Source organism: Siniperca chuatsi, linkage group LG5 (assembly GCF_020085105.1).
Source record: "Siniperca chuatsi isolate FFG_IHB_CAS linkage group LG5, ASM2008510v1, whole genome shotgun sequence".
Lineage (NCBI taxonomy): Eukaryota > Metazoa > Chordata > Actinopteri > Centrarchiformes > Sinipercidae > Siniperca > Siniperca chuatsi.
The window spans coordinates 30,353,132-30,366,822 of record NC_058046.1 but is presented as its reverse complement, the minus strand read 5'-3'; the positions used below and the strand labels follow the sequence as shown (position 1 = coordinate 30,366,822).

At 42.1% G+C, this 13,691-nt stretch overlaps 1 protein-coding gene across 4 annotated transcripts; it reads right to left on the bottom strand.

The window, feature by feature from the left end:
- Positions 1-288: 288 nt before the first annotated feature.
- On the bottom strand, positions 289-13,463 carry LOC122876735. 4 transcript variants are annotated; one of them, XM_044197386.1, is made up of 5 exons: positions 12,882-13,463; positions 12,757-12,798; positions 12,584-12,667; positions 12,147-12,512; positions 289-1,144 (listed from the first exon to the last, which is right to left on the bottom strand). In XM_044197386.1, exons 1-5 carry the CDS (start codon positions 12,895-12,897, stop codon positions 1,065-1,067), a joined length of 588 nt encoding a protein of 195 aa, XP_044053321.1. In that variant the 5' UTR covers positions 12,898-13,463; the 3' UTR covers positions 289-1,064. The 4 variants fall into 4 exon arrangements, with proteins under 4 accessions (XP_044053321.1, XP_044053320.1, XP_044053318.1 ...); XM_044197385.1 differs by lacking the exon at positions 289-1,144 and adding an exon at positions 1,368-1,774; XM_044197383.1 differs by lacking the exon at positions 289-1,144 and having other exon boundaries at positions 11,730-12,512.
- Between the last annotated feature and the right edge of the window lie 228 nt (positions 13,464-13,691).

Sequence of the window (13,691 nt, the reverse complement as noted above, 5' to 3'; positions counted from 1 at the left end):
TGGAAAAAATTTTTTTCCCTTTTTTCCCCCAAAAATTTTTTTTTTTTTCCCAAAAAATTTTTTTTTTCCCCCTATTTTCCTTTTAAATTTTAAAAGGGGGAAAAATTTTTTTTTCCCCCCCTTTTTAAAAAAAATTTTTTTTTTAATAAATGGAAAATTTTTAAATTTGGGGTTTAAATTTGTTTTCCCACCCCCCGGGGGAAAATTTTTTTTGGAAATTTTTTAAAATGAAAATTTTTTTTTTTTTTTTCCCTTTTATGTTTTAAAAAATTTTTTTGAAGGCTTTGTCTCCACACAGTAGTTGTTCAGATAGAACTTTTTTCCATGATGTAAGTTTTCTTTCAAAATGAAGCTGTTTTTGTTTCCCAGGGCCTCTTAGAAACATTAAAGACTAGATTTTTATGATGGAAAACATGAATTGGTCTTCTGACAGCAGATGTTCAACTTTATTCGATGAGATTATTGTATTTTCAGTGTATAAGGATTAATCTCGTATTTCTTCACAGAGGATCCTGGAGAAACATGTTATATTAATAAGATCACAAACCAGACACCTTTGAACAACAACGTGATTTGTTTTGAGTTTCTTGTAAAACTTTGTCCCCAGACATCAATTTCATCATTGTACTACATTCAGGTTCTTTCTAGAGGTACTGAGACACCCATTTCTACTTACAAAATAGCACACATGTGGAGGATACAACAATTTGACTTGTCTCTGTTGACACTTTGTCCCCACAGAGGAAATAGTCCGTTTCACCTTCTTTCTATGAGATGTGTTTATTTTCTCAATTCGACTGGGTTAAAGCTGTCATTTCATCCCGAAGCAAAACATATTTGGACACATATTTCTACGACAGATATAAGAGAGAGAGATAAACAATACCTTCTGTCACTTTTTAATTGACAAATGATTGATGGTGACCTTTGAACTTTGATTAAACACCCCCGGATGTCTCTACCCCCTGAAAGTGCTTCACACCGGAAGTACGTCACCTCGGAAGTACGTCATGACGGAAGTGCGTGGCGTTATGCGTGGACCAATGAGCATGAAGCAGGCGTGGTTAGCAGGAGCCAATGAGCGTGAAGCATGCGTGGTGAGCAGGAGCGAATGGGAGTAAAGTAGGCGTGGGAATGAAAAACCCTGTAAATTAAATAATATGATTAAATAATTCAATCTTTTTATTGAAATCAATAGTATCAAAAGTATAAAAATAATTGACAAATTTACCATCTGTAAAATCTAATCTTTCAGGAGCAAAAGACACGTCCTTGTCTGTTGTCTGTCTGGTGCAGAGTGAGGTGTGAACGAATTGGAAAGATGTGGGACGGTAGGCGGAGTTTGCGTGAACCAAAGGGAGGGTTAGCCAATGGGAACATAGGTTAGGAGGAGCTTGAGGCGAAAAAATAAATAAAAGCAGAATATTTCTGGTCTGAAACGTCAAACAAGATGAAACAGTTGAAGATGATCAGCCAGACGCCTGTGATGCATTATCAAAATGCAACACTAGGGGGCGCACCCAAGAAACAGGTGTTGTATTTGACTCGCATCCAGACACCTCTCCCCAGCACACTTCAGGAGTAATGGGATTTAGAAAATGGAGGTGTGTGGGGTATGCGTTCAATTATGAAGTCAACGAACTTTGTTTTTACCAGCTGGAAAAAGGAGAAACGTTTGGACCCCTCACTCCAAAAGCAACACTTACATCAGTGGACTGGTCTGTGCTGAATCTGGTGGTGTCAAACAACCTCAGAGCAAATGAAGGAAAGGAACCTGCGACAAAAGACAAAAAGACGCAAATGTTTGTGTGGGTTAAACAGGAATTTCCACCGGTGCTCGCCCCGAAAAAAATTGTCACCTGCAGCATTTGGGAGACGAAAAGCTCGGGTTCCGGCAGATGGTTCTACCGCACAAGCCGTCAGGTGGTCGAAGGAGATGAACACTCGGACGAATTTGTCTTAGAATATTTCAATACCGAATGCGGCGTGTTCCAGATGTCATTACTGCCCCTCAAGGTGTGGATGAAAATGATGATTGAAAAAGCAGAAAAACTGAAGGATCTCTTCCTAAGAAGTCAGACATCGAGAGACATTCTGATGATAAGAAAGACTGTGTTCACAGAAGACACGCCCCCAACTCCTCCTCCTCTGACTCCGCCCCGTAATTCATTCCACTTAAAACGGGTACCCTGCAACTTCAAATCATGTCTGTTCCTCTTCTACCGCAACCAGAAAGCACAGAATCATCTCCGATTCTGAGAAAAACTCCAAGCGCCTCACCACCCCCCTCTCCCAAGGAAGAGGACAAACCTGACGGGGTGCTCTCTGACCTATTTCTGAACACGGTGAGAGCCGTGGTGGTTTGCCTGTTGAGCAAGGTTCTGACCGTGTACAGATCTGAAATCTGTAACAGCTGTCAAATTGATCACCCGAGCCAGCTACAGCACGAATGTCTGTTTGAGATGCCAGATTCTTTCTTCCATCAGCACTATAACGAGTTGACGAAGCGGCTCTGATCGGTCAAGACGAGAAAAAGATTGAACTGATGAACAATGTGGCAGACTTTTGGAAGGGAATTGAGTAATAAAAAAAAGGGTAACTTTTGCAGAAAATTTCAAAATTATGTAGAGGATTGGGAACAGTTAGTAAGTGACACATTGCTAATGGTAAACAAATGTTCTGTATCTGATACCTTTTGTAAAATTATAAAAGAGAAGACTAAAGATTCTTGCATGAAAATGTCTCATCTGTTTACTCTTTACACTTTATTTGTAGATGTTATGAGTTATTGTGTACAAAACAACATGTATCTGAATACCTTGAATGAATTGAGACCATTACACAATGATATTTATGGAATCATTGTGTTGAAGTTAACCTCCTGTACTTTGAGAAATGCTGTGTGTGTTTATAGTCAATAAAAAACGATTTAAAGAAGCTTGTGTCTCATTGTTTGTTTTCAAAAACCCTAGAGAGGGCAACCAGAAACATGACTGAAAAACGTGTCATGAAAAAAGTGTATTATAAGCCCTCACATCCTGGTAGTTTTGGGGGAGTGGAACGACTACACAGAGCCGTGCAGGATGAAATGGGGAAAAAAGTCAATGTAGAACGGGTCAAAGATATTTTATCGGAACAGGACTTGTATACTCTGCATAAACCAGCCAGGATACATTTTGTCAGAAATAGAGTGTTTGTACCAAGACCTCTAAATCAGTTCCAGGCAGACCTTTGTGATATGCAGGCCTTAACTGAACACAATGATGGGTACAATTATTTACTCACGGTCATCGATTTTCAAAACGGGCTTATGCCAGAGCTTTGAAGACAAAAACAGGGGCCGAGGTCTCTAAGGCCTTTGACTCTATTTTAAAGGAAAGCCGGATCCCTGTAAAGTTACAAACGGACGTGGGCAAAGAGTTCTTTAACAAAAGCTTTGAGGGGTTGACAAAGAAACGAGGAATTAATCATTTTGCAACAGCCAGTGAACTGAAAGCGTCTGTTATTGAAAGATTTAACTGCACGTTGAAAACACGAATGTGGAGGTATTTTACAGCTACAAACAGCCGTAGGTACATGGACGTCTTACAGGAATTGCTTGACAGCTACAATAACAGTTATCATAAAAGTATAAAAATGGCGCCTATGCAGGTGGCGTCAGAAAACGTCTCTCGAGTGTTTGAAAACCTGTACGGAACATTTCCCATATGCTGACAAAAACAAATTAAAGATGAATTTTAAGGAGGGGGATTTGGTGAGAATATCCAAACTGAGAGGAGTGTTTGATAAAAAATATCAACAGAGTTATACCGACGAATTGTTCACAGTAACCGAACGTATACCTCGCCAACCCCCTGTGTACAAACTGAAAGATTATGATGGAGAACCTATCCAAGGCTCGTTTTACGAAGCAGAGTTGCAAAAAGTCAAGGTTGGTAAAGACAAAGCGTTTCAAGTTGAAGAAATTCTGGACGAGTGTGTTGTCAGGGGTAAAAAACAAATGCTGGTGCGTTGGAAAAACTGGCCTGAGAAATTCAACAGCTGGGTCAAGGCAAGCGACCTGAAAAATGTATAAAAACAAATAGGTACGTCGAAGCTGAATCATTAAAACATGGACCAAATCACAGGAGAAGGGTTCTACGTTGTCCTACCCTCCAACGCCAGTCGCGATGTATTTAAAAATAACACGAGCTCCAGCTACCACGTCGATTTAGCGCAGCATATTGATTTAGAAAGCCCGTGGGAGGTAGCTCTGACAGAGATTTCATTCCCCCACACGTGGTTAAACATTTCTAGGGGGGATTCTTATTTTGAATGGAGGAATAAACCAAAAGATGATGATGATGCTTCAAAGAGCGAGGTGTTCACCCGTCAGGGTTTTAGGGCAGGTTATTATCACGATCTGGAACAGCTCAAGATAGAGCTGAGTGCCTTTCTTAGAAAAATTAACTCTGATATTTATTTAAGGTTTAGCTCCATTCAAAAGAGATTTGAATTTCAGGCAGGAGGTCAATATCATTTACGATTTTACCCCCCTCTGGCTTACATCATGGGGGTTAAAGTGGGAGAATGGGTTATTTTCAATGAAAGGATGGCTCCATATCCAGCTGATATAAAGGGAGGATTTTACCATATGTATTGTTATAGTGATGTGGAACGACATCAGCTGGTTGGTGACGCTTACGCTCCGCTCTTGAGAACGATCGCTATAGAAGGGACGGGGGACGTCATCACGCAGTATTTTAATCCACCCTGCTACCTACCGGTGGTCAAGCAGCACATCGAAAACATCCACATTGAGATAAAGACGGATCAAAATAAACCTATAAATTTTACCTTTGGGAAGACTATCGTGAAACTCCATATTAGACCTTCCAAAAAAAATCCTCTGTGACAAAAACAAAATGATGCATCAGAGACTCGATCCTCACCGTTTTGTGAGTTATTATGAGAATCAAGTAGGGGGCGCTCTCCCTGGTTTTTACGGGGCTCCTGTTATGTACGGGAGAGGAATCGGTTCGATTTTTTCTAAAATATTTCGTTTTGTATCGCCGTTGATGAAAAAAGGATTTGCCATTGCTAAGCCTCATCTTAAATCAGCCGCAAAAAACATTGCCTCGGAGGTGATAAGCCACGCGGTTAGTAGAATAGGGGGTCGATCGGACAATGGGGCTCAAGAAGGATCTGGCGGTATGATGGTTTTAGCCAGACGACAGAAGAAGAGATCTCCCGGGCAGTGAGTAAAAGTGCGTAGGTCTAAAAAGAGAAAATCAGTAGGGAGAAGTAAGTCTAAAGGAAAGCACGCTGTTGCGAGCTCTGGAGATATATTTTAGAAAACAAATATGCCGCTTTTACATCACAAATCGGCCGAATGAACTATGGGTGAGCTGGATTTATTTTCAGCACCCATGACGCAACTGTCTATCGATGAAAAGCTCTACACAGAAGTCCTGCCTTTGGCATCCATTACCAACGGAGGTCCTATTGAATTTTTTATCCCCGGAGATGGGGAAAAATACATGGATCTGAATGATACTTTGATTCATCTTCGTGTGAAAATTACCAACGCTGACGGCTCAAACCTAGCTGCCGACGCCGCAGTGGGTCTCATCAATTATCCTCTGAACACAATTTTTAACCAATGCAACGTTATTCTGGGGGATAGGTTAATTTCACAATCCAGCGCAACTCACCCTTACAGAGCGATGATAGAGACCCTCCTCAACTATTCTGACGATACGCTGAAAAGTCAGTTCACTGCCGGGCTATTTTACAAAGACACGGCCGGTGCTATGGACTCTATAGTACCAAATAACGGGCCAAACGGGATTAAATCAGAGAGCCCGGTTCACCTCGGAATCTAAAGAACTTCACCTACTAGGTCCTCTTCATGCAGACATATTTTTCTGCGAGAGGCTTCTCTTGAACTCTGCGGATTTGAGAATTAAGCTGACCAGAGCTAATGACGCCTTCTGTCTCATGGGCAACGCCGCCAGCACTTTCCGTTTAAAAATACTGGGGGCCTCGTTGTTTGTCAAGAAAATCACCGTTTCCCCCGCCGTGCGTTTAGGCCACACGTCAGCTTTAATGAGGGGAAGCGCTCTCTACCCTTTATCACGCGTAAATGTAAAAACCTACTCCATCCCAGAGAATTCCAGAATATGTAACCAGGAAAATCTCTTCCTGGGGATGATGCCTAAATATCTAGTGATAGCCATGGTGAACCATGAAGCCTTCACAGGAAAAAGAGATCTGTCACCCTTCAATTTTATTCACAACAACGTTGAATACATGGCTCTGTGTCAGGATGGGAGACAGGTGCCCGCCAAAGCTTTCCAACCTCAATTTAATCAGGGGGTATCCATCAGAGAGTTTTATAATATGTTTACCGCTACAGGGAGACACTTGAAAGATTTACCTCTAAGCATCGACCGGGAGGAATTTCAGCGGGGCTACTCTTTGTTTGTTTTTAATCTCAACGCCTGCGAAGATGCTGACGCATTGTCGTGCATTTCCAACGGAAGTTTAAGACTGGAAATGAGATTCAGAGAACCGCTGCCCCATACTACCACTCTCATTGTTTATGCTTGTTACGAGTCTATTTTGGAGATTAATTCCAAACGACAGGTGCTTGTGGACTATTACTGAGACAATATGAACAATCACCAATTGGACGGATTATTACGTCATTTACTAGGAGATGCTTTTTACGGAGTGTGGGCCGCTGATCAGTTACCTTTACTGCGTCAGTCCTTTAGATTTCCAGCCTTTTTTATAGTCAACACACACCCTGCACACGAACCAGGAGAGCACTGGTTGGCCCTCACTCTTGAGGAAGGCAAAAAAGGCAGCTTTTTTGATTCTTTCGGATTCTCCCCGGATTTTTCACATTATCCTAAAAGCATCTTGCAATTTTTAGAAAACCGTTGAGAATCTATTTTATACCACAACCGACAGCTTCAACACGTTCTGTCTACGGTGTGCGGTCAGCATTGTGTTTATTATTTATGCCACAGAGCATGCGGTTTATCTTTTGAAAATGTGCTGTCTTTGTATCAAGATGATGTGATGAAGAATGATGTTATGGTATCAAAGTTTGTGAAAAAATATCAAAGTTGTATGGGGTTGCAAAGAGCCGGATCTTTTCACCACACTATCTGTTCTTTACAAATGTTTAAGGATTGTTACAACTTTATATAAATAAAGATGGATCTGGAGACTATTAAATTCATTGAATAATTTTTTATTCAAATAAAGCCAGCTAGGGGATAAAGGTATATGTTTCTTTCGTTTTCCTGATCTTAACTGCGGAGGTGATGTTTCCATCTCATAGTTCCAACGCGGTGCTAAGGGCGTCTGGTTTTTTTTTCTTTCCCTTCTTCAACACTAGGGGTGACCCCTCATCGTCGTCGTCCAAAAGCGGTCCTCCCTTCTGAAGTTTATGATATTGCTCGCGAGCACAGGGGTTACTCATCAAGGATGAAGGGATGTTGAGCTCCCGTAAAGTATTTAGAAACCCCATCCATCCCTTGGGTTCTCTGGATTTTTTATGTGTGATGGAGAGATTTTTAATCAGATCTATCAGGTGTGAGCCTCACAATCTCTCCTTTATGGACAAACTCTCCTGAAGGAGCCCATCCGCTCTTGGTTAATTTCTTCATAATGTACTCTGCATTGTTACGGTAGCGAACAGGTAGGTTTTGCAGCACCTCGCTAGCAGTTTCATCCAGCGTTACTTGTTTGTCTTCTCGCTGATTTTCTTGTTCCCCCGATTCTTGGGTTAGAGTCAAAGTGATACGACGGTCATCTTTCTCATCTTGTTTGAGGCATGCTAGGTATCTTTGCAGCAGAGCGTTGTATTTTTTAATTTTATCATGAGCGTTCAAACCCTTTTCATTTAACACATCCCAAATTTTTACATCCAAATCATTTTCTGCCGTACGTCTCATCATTTCCCCGGCGCCGGGAGCAGAAGCTACCGACTGACTCAGACGGTTTAGCTGTTGTGGCGAAATCAAAAACATCTTTTGACTCATGATTTATCTTCTAATAAGCCCTCCCAACAGCTCTCCAAATATCGGCACCACCGCTGACAGTAAAGGTAAAAGAAAACCTCCAGACTGTTTTCTCAGAGCCTGGTGTTTGACTGCAGAAAGTCAGATGAACAATGGTTGAGAATATCTTTACGTTTCCGAGGCGTGGCGTGACATATAGGCGCGTTTCTTTTTAACGTCCGGGAAACATTTGTTGAGCCAATATATTCAACTGCTGCAGTACCGACATACTGGATCAGGACTTGGATTTAGGTAGATAGACGACGGGCTACTGATGGGGGAGTATTCCCGTCCTTAGTCTGTATTGTTCTGGGCAGCCGGGTGTGAGATCGATGATTAAATACCCTTTCTGGACCCGCCGCCACAAATTCTTTGATGCTATCTCCCCCTAACTCATCCGTCAAATCTCCCAGGTAATTACCCAGCTTGAGCAGTGTCTCTCCCTCTTTTGTGACATAGATGAGGCTGTTTGTGTCGCAGTAAAGGACTGTCTTGCAACTGTTCCAAATACCTGTACAAAGTCAGACGTCCGTAGGCTGTGGTGAAAGTGGCTATAAAAACGTTATCTACCTTGTTTGGTAGCGGGATACAGCAGTCTCCGTAAGACCACTGAACCAAAGCCACTTTGTCACTGACGAAGGAGAAGTACTTGACTTTATATTCTTCAGAAAACATGAGGTTAAAGAATTCTTCCGGGTCTGTGACTAGTTTGGTTTGTGTTTGATTGCATCTCTGTGCGAACTTACCCCAAAAGGAGTTCAGACATAATTTAGACACTTGTCTTTTAGCAGGGTTTGGTCTGATTTTATCCGCCTCCAGCAAAATCCCTTGGTTTGCATGATAGTCACTGATGTGCTTTTCTCTGCTTTCCTGATCTACAGTGTCGGATGGGTAACCCGAAGCTTCCTGTTTACCTTTCAGAAAAGTGTGCATATAGTCAACAAAACTAGAATCACTGCGTCTATCAAAGTGCCATACCTCAGTTATTTCAGCTATCCGATAGCCCATCTCCAAAGCCTTGTTAAATTCAGGAGTGACCCAGACACCTGTCAACGCCCTGTTATCATCGCTATGCCGACACGGACCCTCCTGCAAATTGAGCTCGGCGCATGCTCGGCAAAGGGTAAACACAAGCTTAGCCCCCGTCGTTCTATAGGGCAGGACTGGAAAGTACAACTCTCTCGGCGGGTAGACCCTTGCCCTGATTAGCCCAAAGTAGCTTTGAGGTTCTTGGAAATCTTTATAGATTATTTCAGGGTGTCCGAGAGGATAGGGGAAGTTGGTGTTACAGTAAGGATAGAGAGATGTCACATCTACATAAGAGATTGTCTTGTTCGACGCAGCGGTGTGTCTTAACTTTATAGCAGAGGTACGCCCTCCGTACAAAGCTTTGCGGGGTGACAGCGGCTGTGGAGCCTTATATTGTTTGAGAAATTCCTTCAGCCCGTGATGAGATTTTTTCAACATCGTCCACGTATGCTCACGCATGATGATGAGTTTTACCTTGTGCGTGGCTTCTAACTCACGTAATTTCTCCTCGTAGCGCGTCTGCAACTCTCCGAAGGGACGTTGATAGAAACATCCTAGAAACTCATAGGCATATTTCACCCCAGCGATTTCAGCATACCCGTCTACAAAGAAGCGCCCCAGCTGTTTTTCCCCCTTATTTAAAGCATGTTGGATAGGGATGCCGCGGGTGTGTGACAACCACTCTAACCACTGGATACCGGCGTTTGAAAATGTTTTGAACTGACGCCTGTAGTCGTCCGGAGAGGGGATTGCTAATGTTTTAGGTGGTAGAAAGTTTGTCAGAAAGACCTACATGCATGCCGACGCAATGGTCGCACGGCTGAAGGGGTAAACAGCGGTTTCAGAGATATACTGTTTTCTGAAAAGCATGCAACCCTCAGCGAGAATGTCTACATCATTTTGACAATAGAGGCGAGCCTCTTTCATGAAGTTGAATGTGCCGTGCCGCACCGTCGCATACCAACTGTAAAAGTCTGTTAGTTGCTCCGTTGTCATGGTCTCAATACCGTAAGCCTGAGGGGGAGGGTACTCACCTGTATAACCTCAAATGGGCCTCTGAGCTGAAACCATGAGGAAAGTACCCCTTTACTTTATCACTGAAACCGAGCGCTTTCGGGAAATTAGCTAAACGCATGGTTAAAAAGGATAGAGAGTCGATGTATCTTTGTTTGTAATCGATATCGGTGATACAAATTACTTTTGATCCTTGCATAATCAAAGAGGGCTTTAATCCCTGTTCGACCATGGCTTTGATAAGGAGATAGCTGTCAAAACCGCGGGCATTGTGTGCTATAAACACTGTAATTTTGTACAAAGGTCGTCTGAAATGCAGTAGAAACTCTTTGGCACAATCTGTACCCTCCATGTTTTACCATCTAAGGTTCGTGTACACACTAAAAACGGAACGTGAACGCCATTCTCGTCAACGTAGGTTTCAAAATCATAAAACACCACTTTTTCATTGTGTTTTGTTTCAGGGGGTATGGTTTGGATGTAGCACTGATGAACCTCAGTCTCAGAGTCAGAGTCAGAGTTCAATTTCTCGTCGCAAATTTTACATTTCGCAGTCTGACATTTGTGTTGTTTACCATTACCATTCATAGCACAATAGTACAGCCAGACAGATGGCAAAACATAGTTGATTCTCTCTGTTGTGGACAATGTAGAGAAAACGTCTTTTTTTTTAAATGATTTCACTGTCTAGCATTTTCCCAAGAAATCGTTTCCCCACACCCCTGTTGGTTCTGGATCACTTCTACAACAAGTTCTAGCTGACCATCGGCCATAACGGCCCAATTAGACTGCACAACACGGAGTAAGAGCCTTTCAAAGTCGGCTAGGCTGGGGAGCTCGTCATTAGATAAGACGACCGAGACGTTACTATGGAGATTTTGCCCACGCAGCTCTGAATGTACCGCGTCTTGAGGAGTCACATATGCTAATGCTTGTTGTAGCAACGCATCAGCATGCTGTAAGGCTGTGTTGTAATAAACGCTGTAATCCACTATTCCATCTGCGTTAAGAGGGGGTGGAAAGTTTAACAACTGTCTGATTTGATAATTTGCAAATCGGCTTCGCCGCACAACGCGTGGTTGTGGGGAAATATGAGTACCTCCTTGCTGCACAGGAGGACTGGGTATGTTGAGATCGATGTAGTTTGGAGGTGTCTGAGGGTCTGATAAAGTGGGACTTTGTCCGAGCTGGACATTATTTATTCCGATTGTTTCGTCTAGTGATGATTCATTCTCTAACTGTTCAAGGTTAGCGAGAGCTTGATTTAATGCAAGGAGAGGATCTACAGGCTGTTCGGAGCTGTTAGATGTAGCGGCTGTGTTGTTTTCATTCAAATCATTTTCAGTTAAATCGTTTTGAAAACCCAACTCATTCTGAAGATTTTGTGCTAAACTCTCTAACAAATCAATAGCTACTAGTGTGTGTTGATCCATGACCTCATACAAATCAAACGCTTTTAAAAACCTTAAATCAACATCATTGCAATTTATACAGATGATAAAAATCACAGTCTGAAACAGTTTACAAATTGTCACTTTGTACACCTAACTTCTGTAAACAAACAGCCAGACCGTGTGTGTGTGCATGTGCGCGCGTGTGTGCGTGTGTGTGCGCGCGTGTGTGTGTGTGTGAATGTGAGTGAGAGAGTCACAACTTGTTGTGAAGACAAGAGTAAGGACCAAAAACAGCTGTTTTTACATTAAGAGAGACTGATGAGAATAACAAATGCAAAAACCCCAGAATTTATAGCATCTTATTCGTATATTAAAAAACACCAAGATAACGCTATAACTCAACCAACGCCATTAATAGCTTATAACAACACACAGTCAAATATACCTTGTGAGACTCAGCTTTGTAGAAAGTTCATTTTTAAGGACGGCCTATTTAATTTAACACATACAAAACATTCCGTGTATGTTTATGATGTGAAATGAGAGAAAAGGAAAGTACATTGTGTTCCCTTCTGGGTAATTATTACATTTATACGGCGTGATTGAATCGTCTCACAATGTACTGTAAAACAATTTAAAAAGCAAATAGACTTACAGCGTGCAGATGGAAATCCTTTGCTGGAAGCCCCGTGGGATCTCAGGTGTGGATTCTCAGAACTGGTTCTCCTGTTGTTGCGACCCGATGAGAATCCTGGATCTCTGTCCGCTGGTTGAGGCCTAGACCTCTCCGCGGCCATCAGCGGTTGATTAGTGGTTGAGACAGACTCCCGGTGAAATGGCGGTTGTTCTTCAAAATTTTGACTAGGTATCGCATCCCCCGGATCTCCTCCGGTTAACCGGGCAGCCTCTAGAGAATGTATAATGTTTTGACCATCTGAGGCATGCCCTGTTGCGTCATCCTGTGGCGATGATGATGGCGATAACCCTTCTTGGAAATATTGATCCAAATGGCCCCACAGATCTAGCATGCCAAAAACGTTTTTGATAAATATTCTGCGTAAGTTTTAGGTAAAAAAAAATGTAGCAACTCACCGGGTAATACCACGTCCTCTGAAAGCACAGATGAGGAGTCAGTATCAGATGAGGTCTCGGATGTTGAGGTATCAGTTGATGACTCTGAAAGATAAAATTTATAATCACGGTAGGAAATAAAAGTCTTTTAGATATTTCATTATTAAAAATACATAATGTAGATCTGTACTTACCAGACTCCTCTGCTTGAAGGTTCAGCCATCCGTTTAGAGTCACTGCAAAGAATGAAAAAGTCCCTATGTTTCTGCCTAAAGGTTTAAACGCGTAAAATTTAGCTTTAAAGATATAGGTAATTTACCGGATGCTTGAGCCATTCTCCGTTGTCAGATTCAGAAGTCCTATTCTCTGCGTCATCTTTAACTAGTATTTATATCCCCAATACAGATATATCTGGTGACACAGCACAGAGACCTCTCCACACGCTGTACCTGCTATATCTGAAGCAGTTGGTAATATGACCTGAGCTCCTCCTGGTACACAATACTATGTAAATGCCTAAATTCACACTTCCTCCATTCTTCTTGATCTTCACAGGCCGCTGCATTCCATTCTCTGGTGTTATCAGAGCGGCTGGTCAGTGAGGACATGCGAGTCACCCCCCATGCAATGATCAAACAGTCCATATCAACATGCCAACCTCTTGATGTTCTCTGGTTCCCGTGTGTGTGTGTGTGTGTGTGTGTGTTTGATGCAGAGATTAGCCTCTGAGATTTAACATTTATTTTACTTTCTTGTCATTTGAGATGTTTATTATCCAGACCTCCAACACGGAGCTTCACACAGAAACTTACAAATGTCAAAGTACATTTGACATCAGGCTCAGTGTTAAAGACACTTATTGTAATTTCCTATTATGATAGTGTGAAACTTTAAAGTATAATCTTTTTTAAATATACCTTAAGACCATAAAAGAGACATTTCTTGATCTGTCTTCATACAAAGGGCCTTCAGAAAGAGCAGGAAACATTGATCCTTTTAGGAACACAGGATGTATAGATGACTGAGAATTGCCTTAGGCAGCTGTATGGTTTCATTTACTCTGTGTGTGAGGAGATTCACACGCCGATTCAAAACTGTCTTTAGGGTGATAATATTACAGACGCCCTCA

Excerpts from the sequence above, each read along its gene's own strand:
- LOC122876735 (XM_044197383.1), bottom strand. Across the intron at positions 12,668-12,756 it reads CCTTCAAGCAGAGGAGTCTG|AGTCATCAACTGATACCTCA; the intron begins GTAAGTACAGAT and ends TTTATCTTTCAG. Across the intron at positions 12,513-12,583 it reads AGAGGACGTGGTATTACCCG|ATCTGTGGGGCCATTTGGAT; the intron begins GTGAGTTGCTAC and ends TTGGCATGCTAG.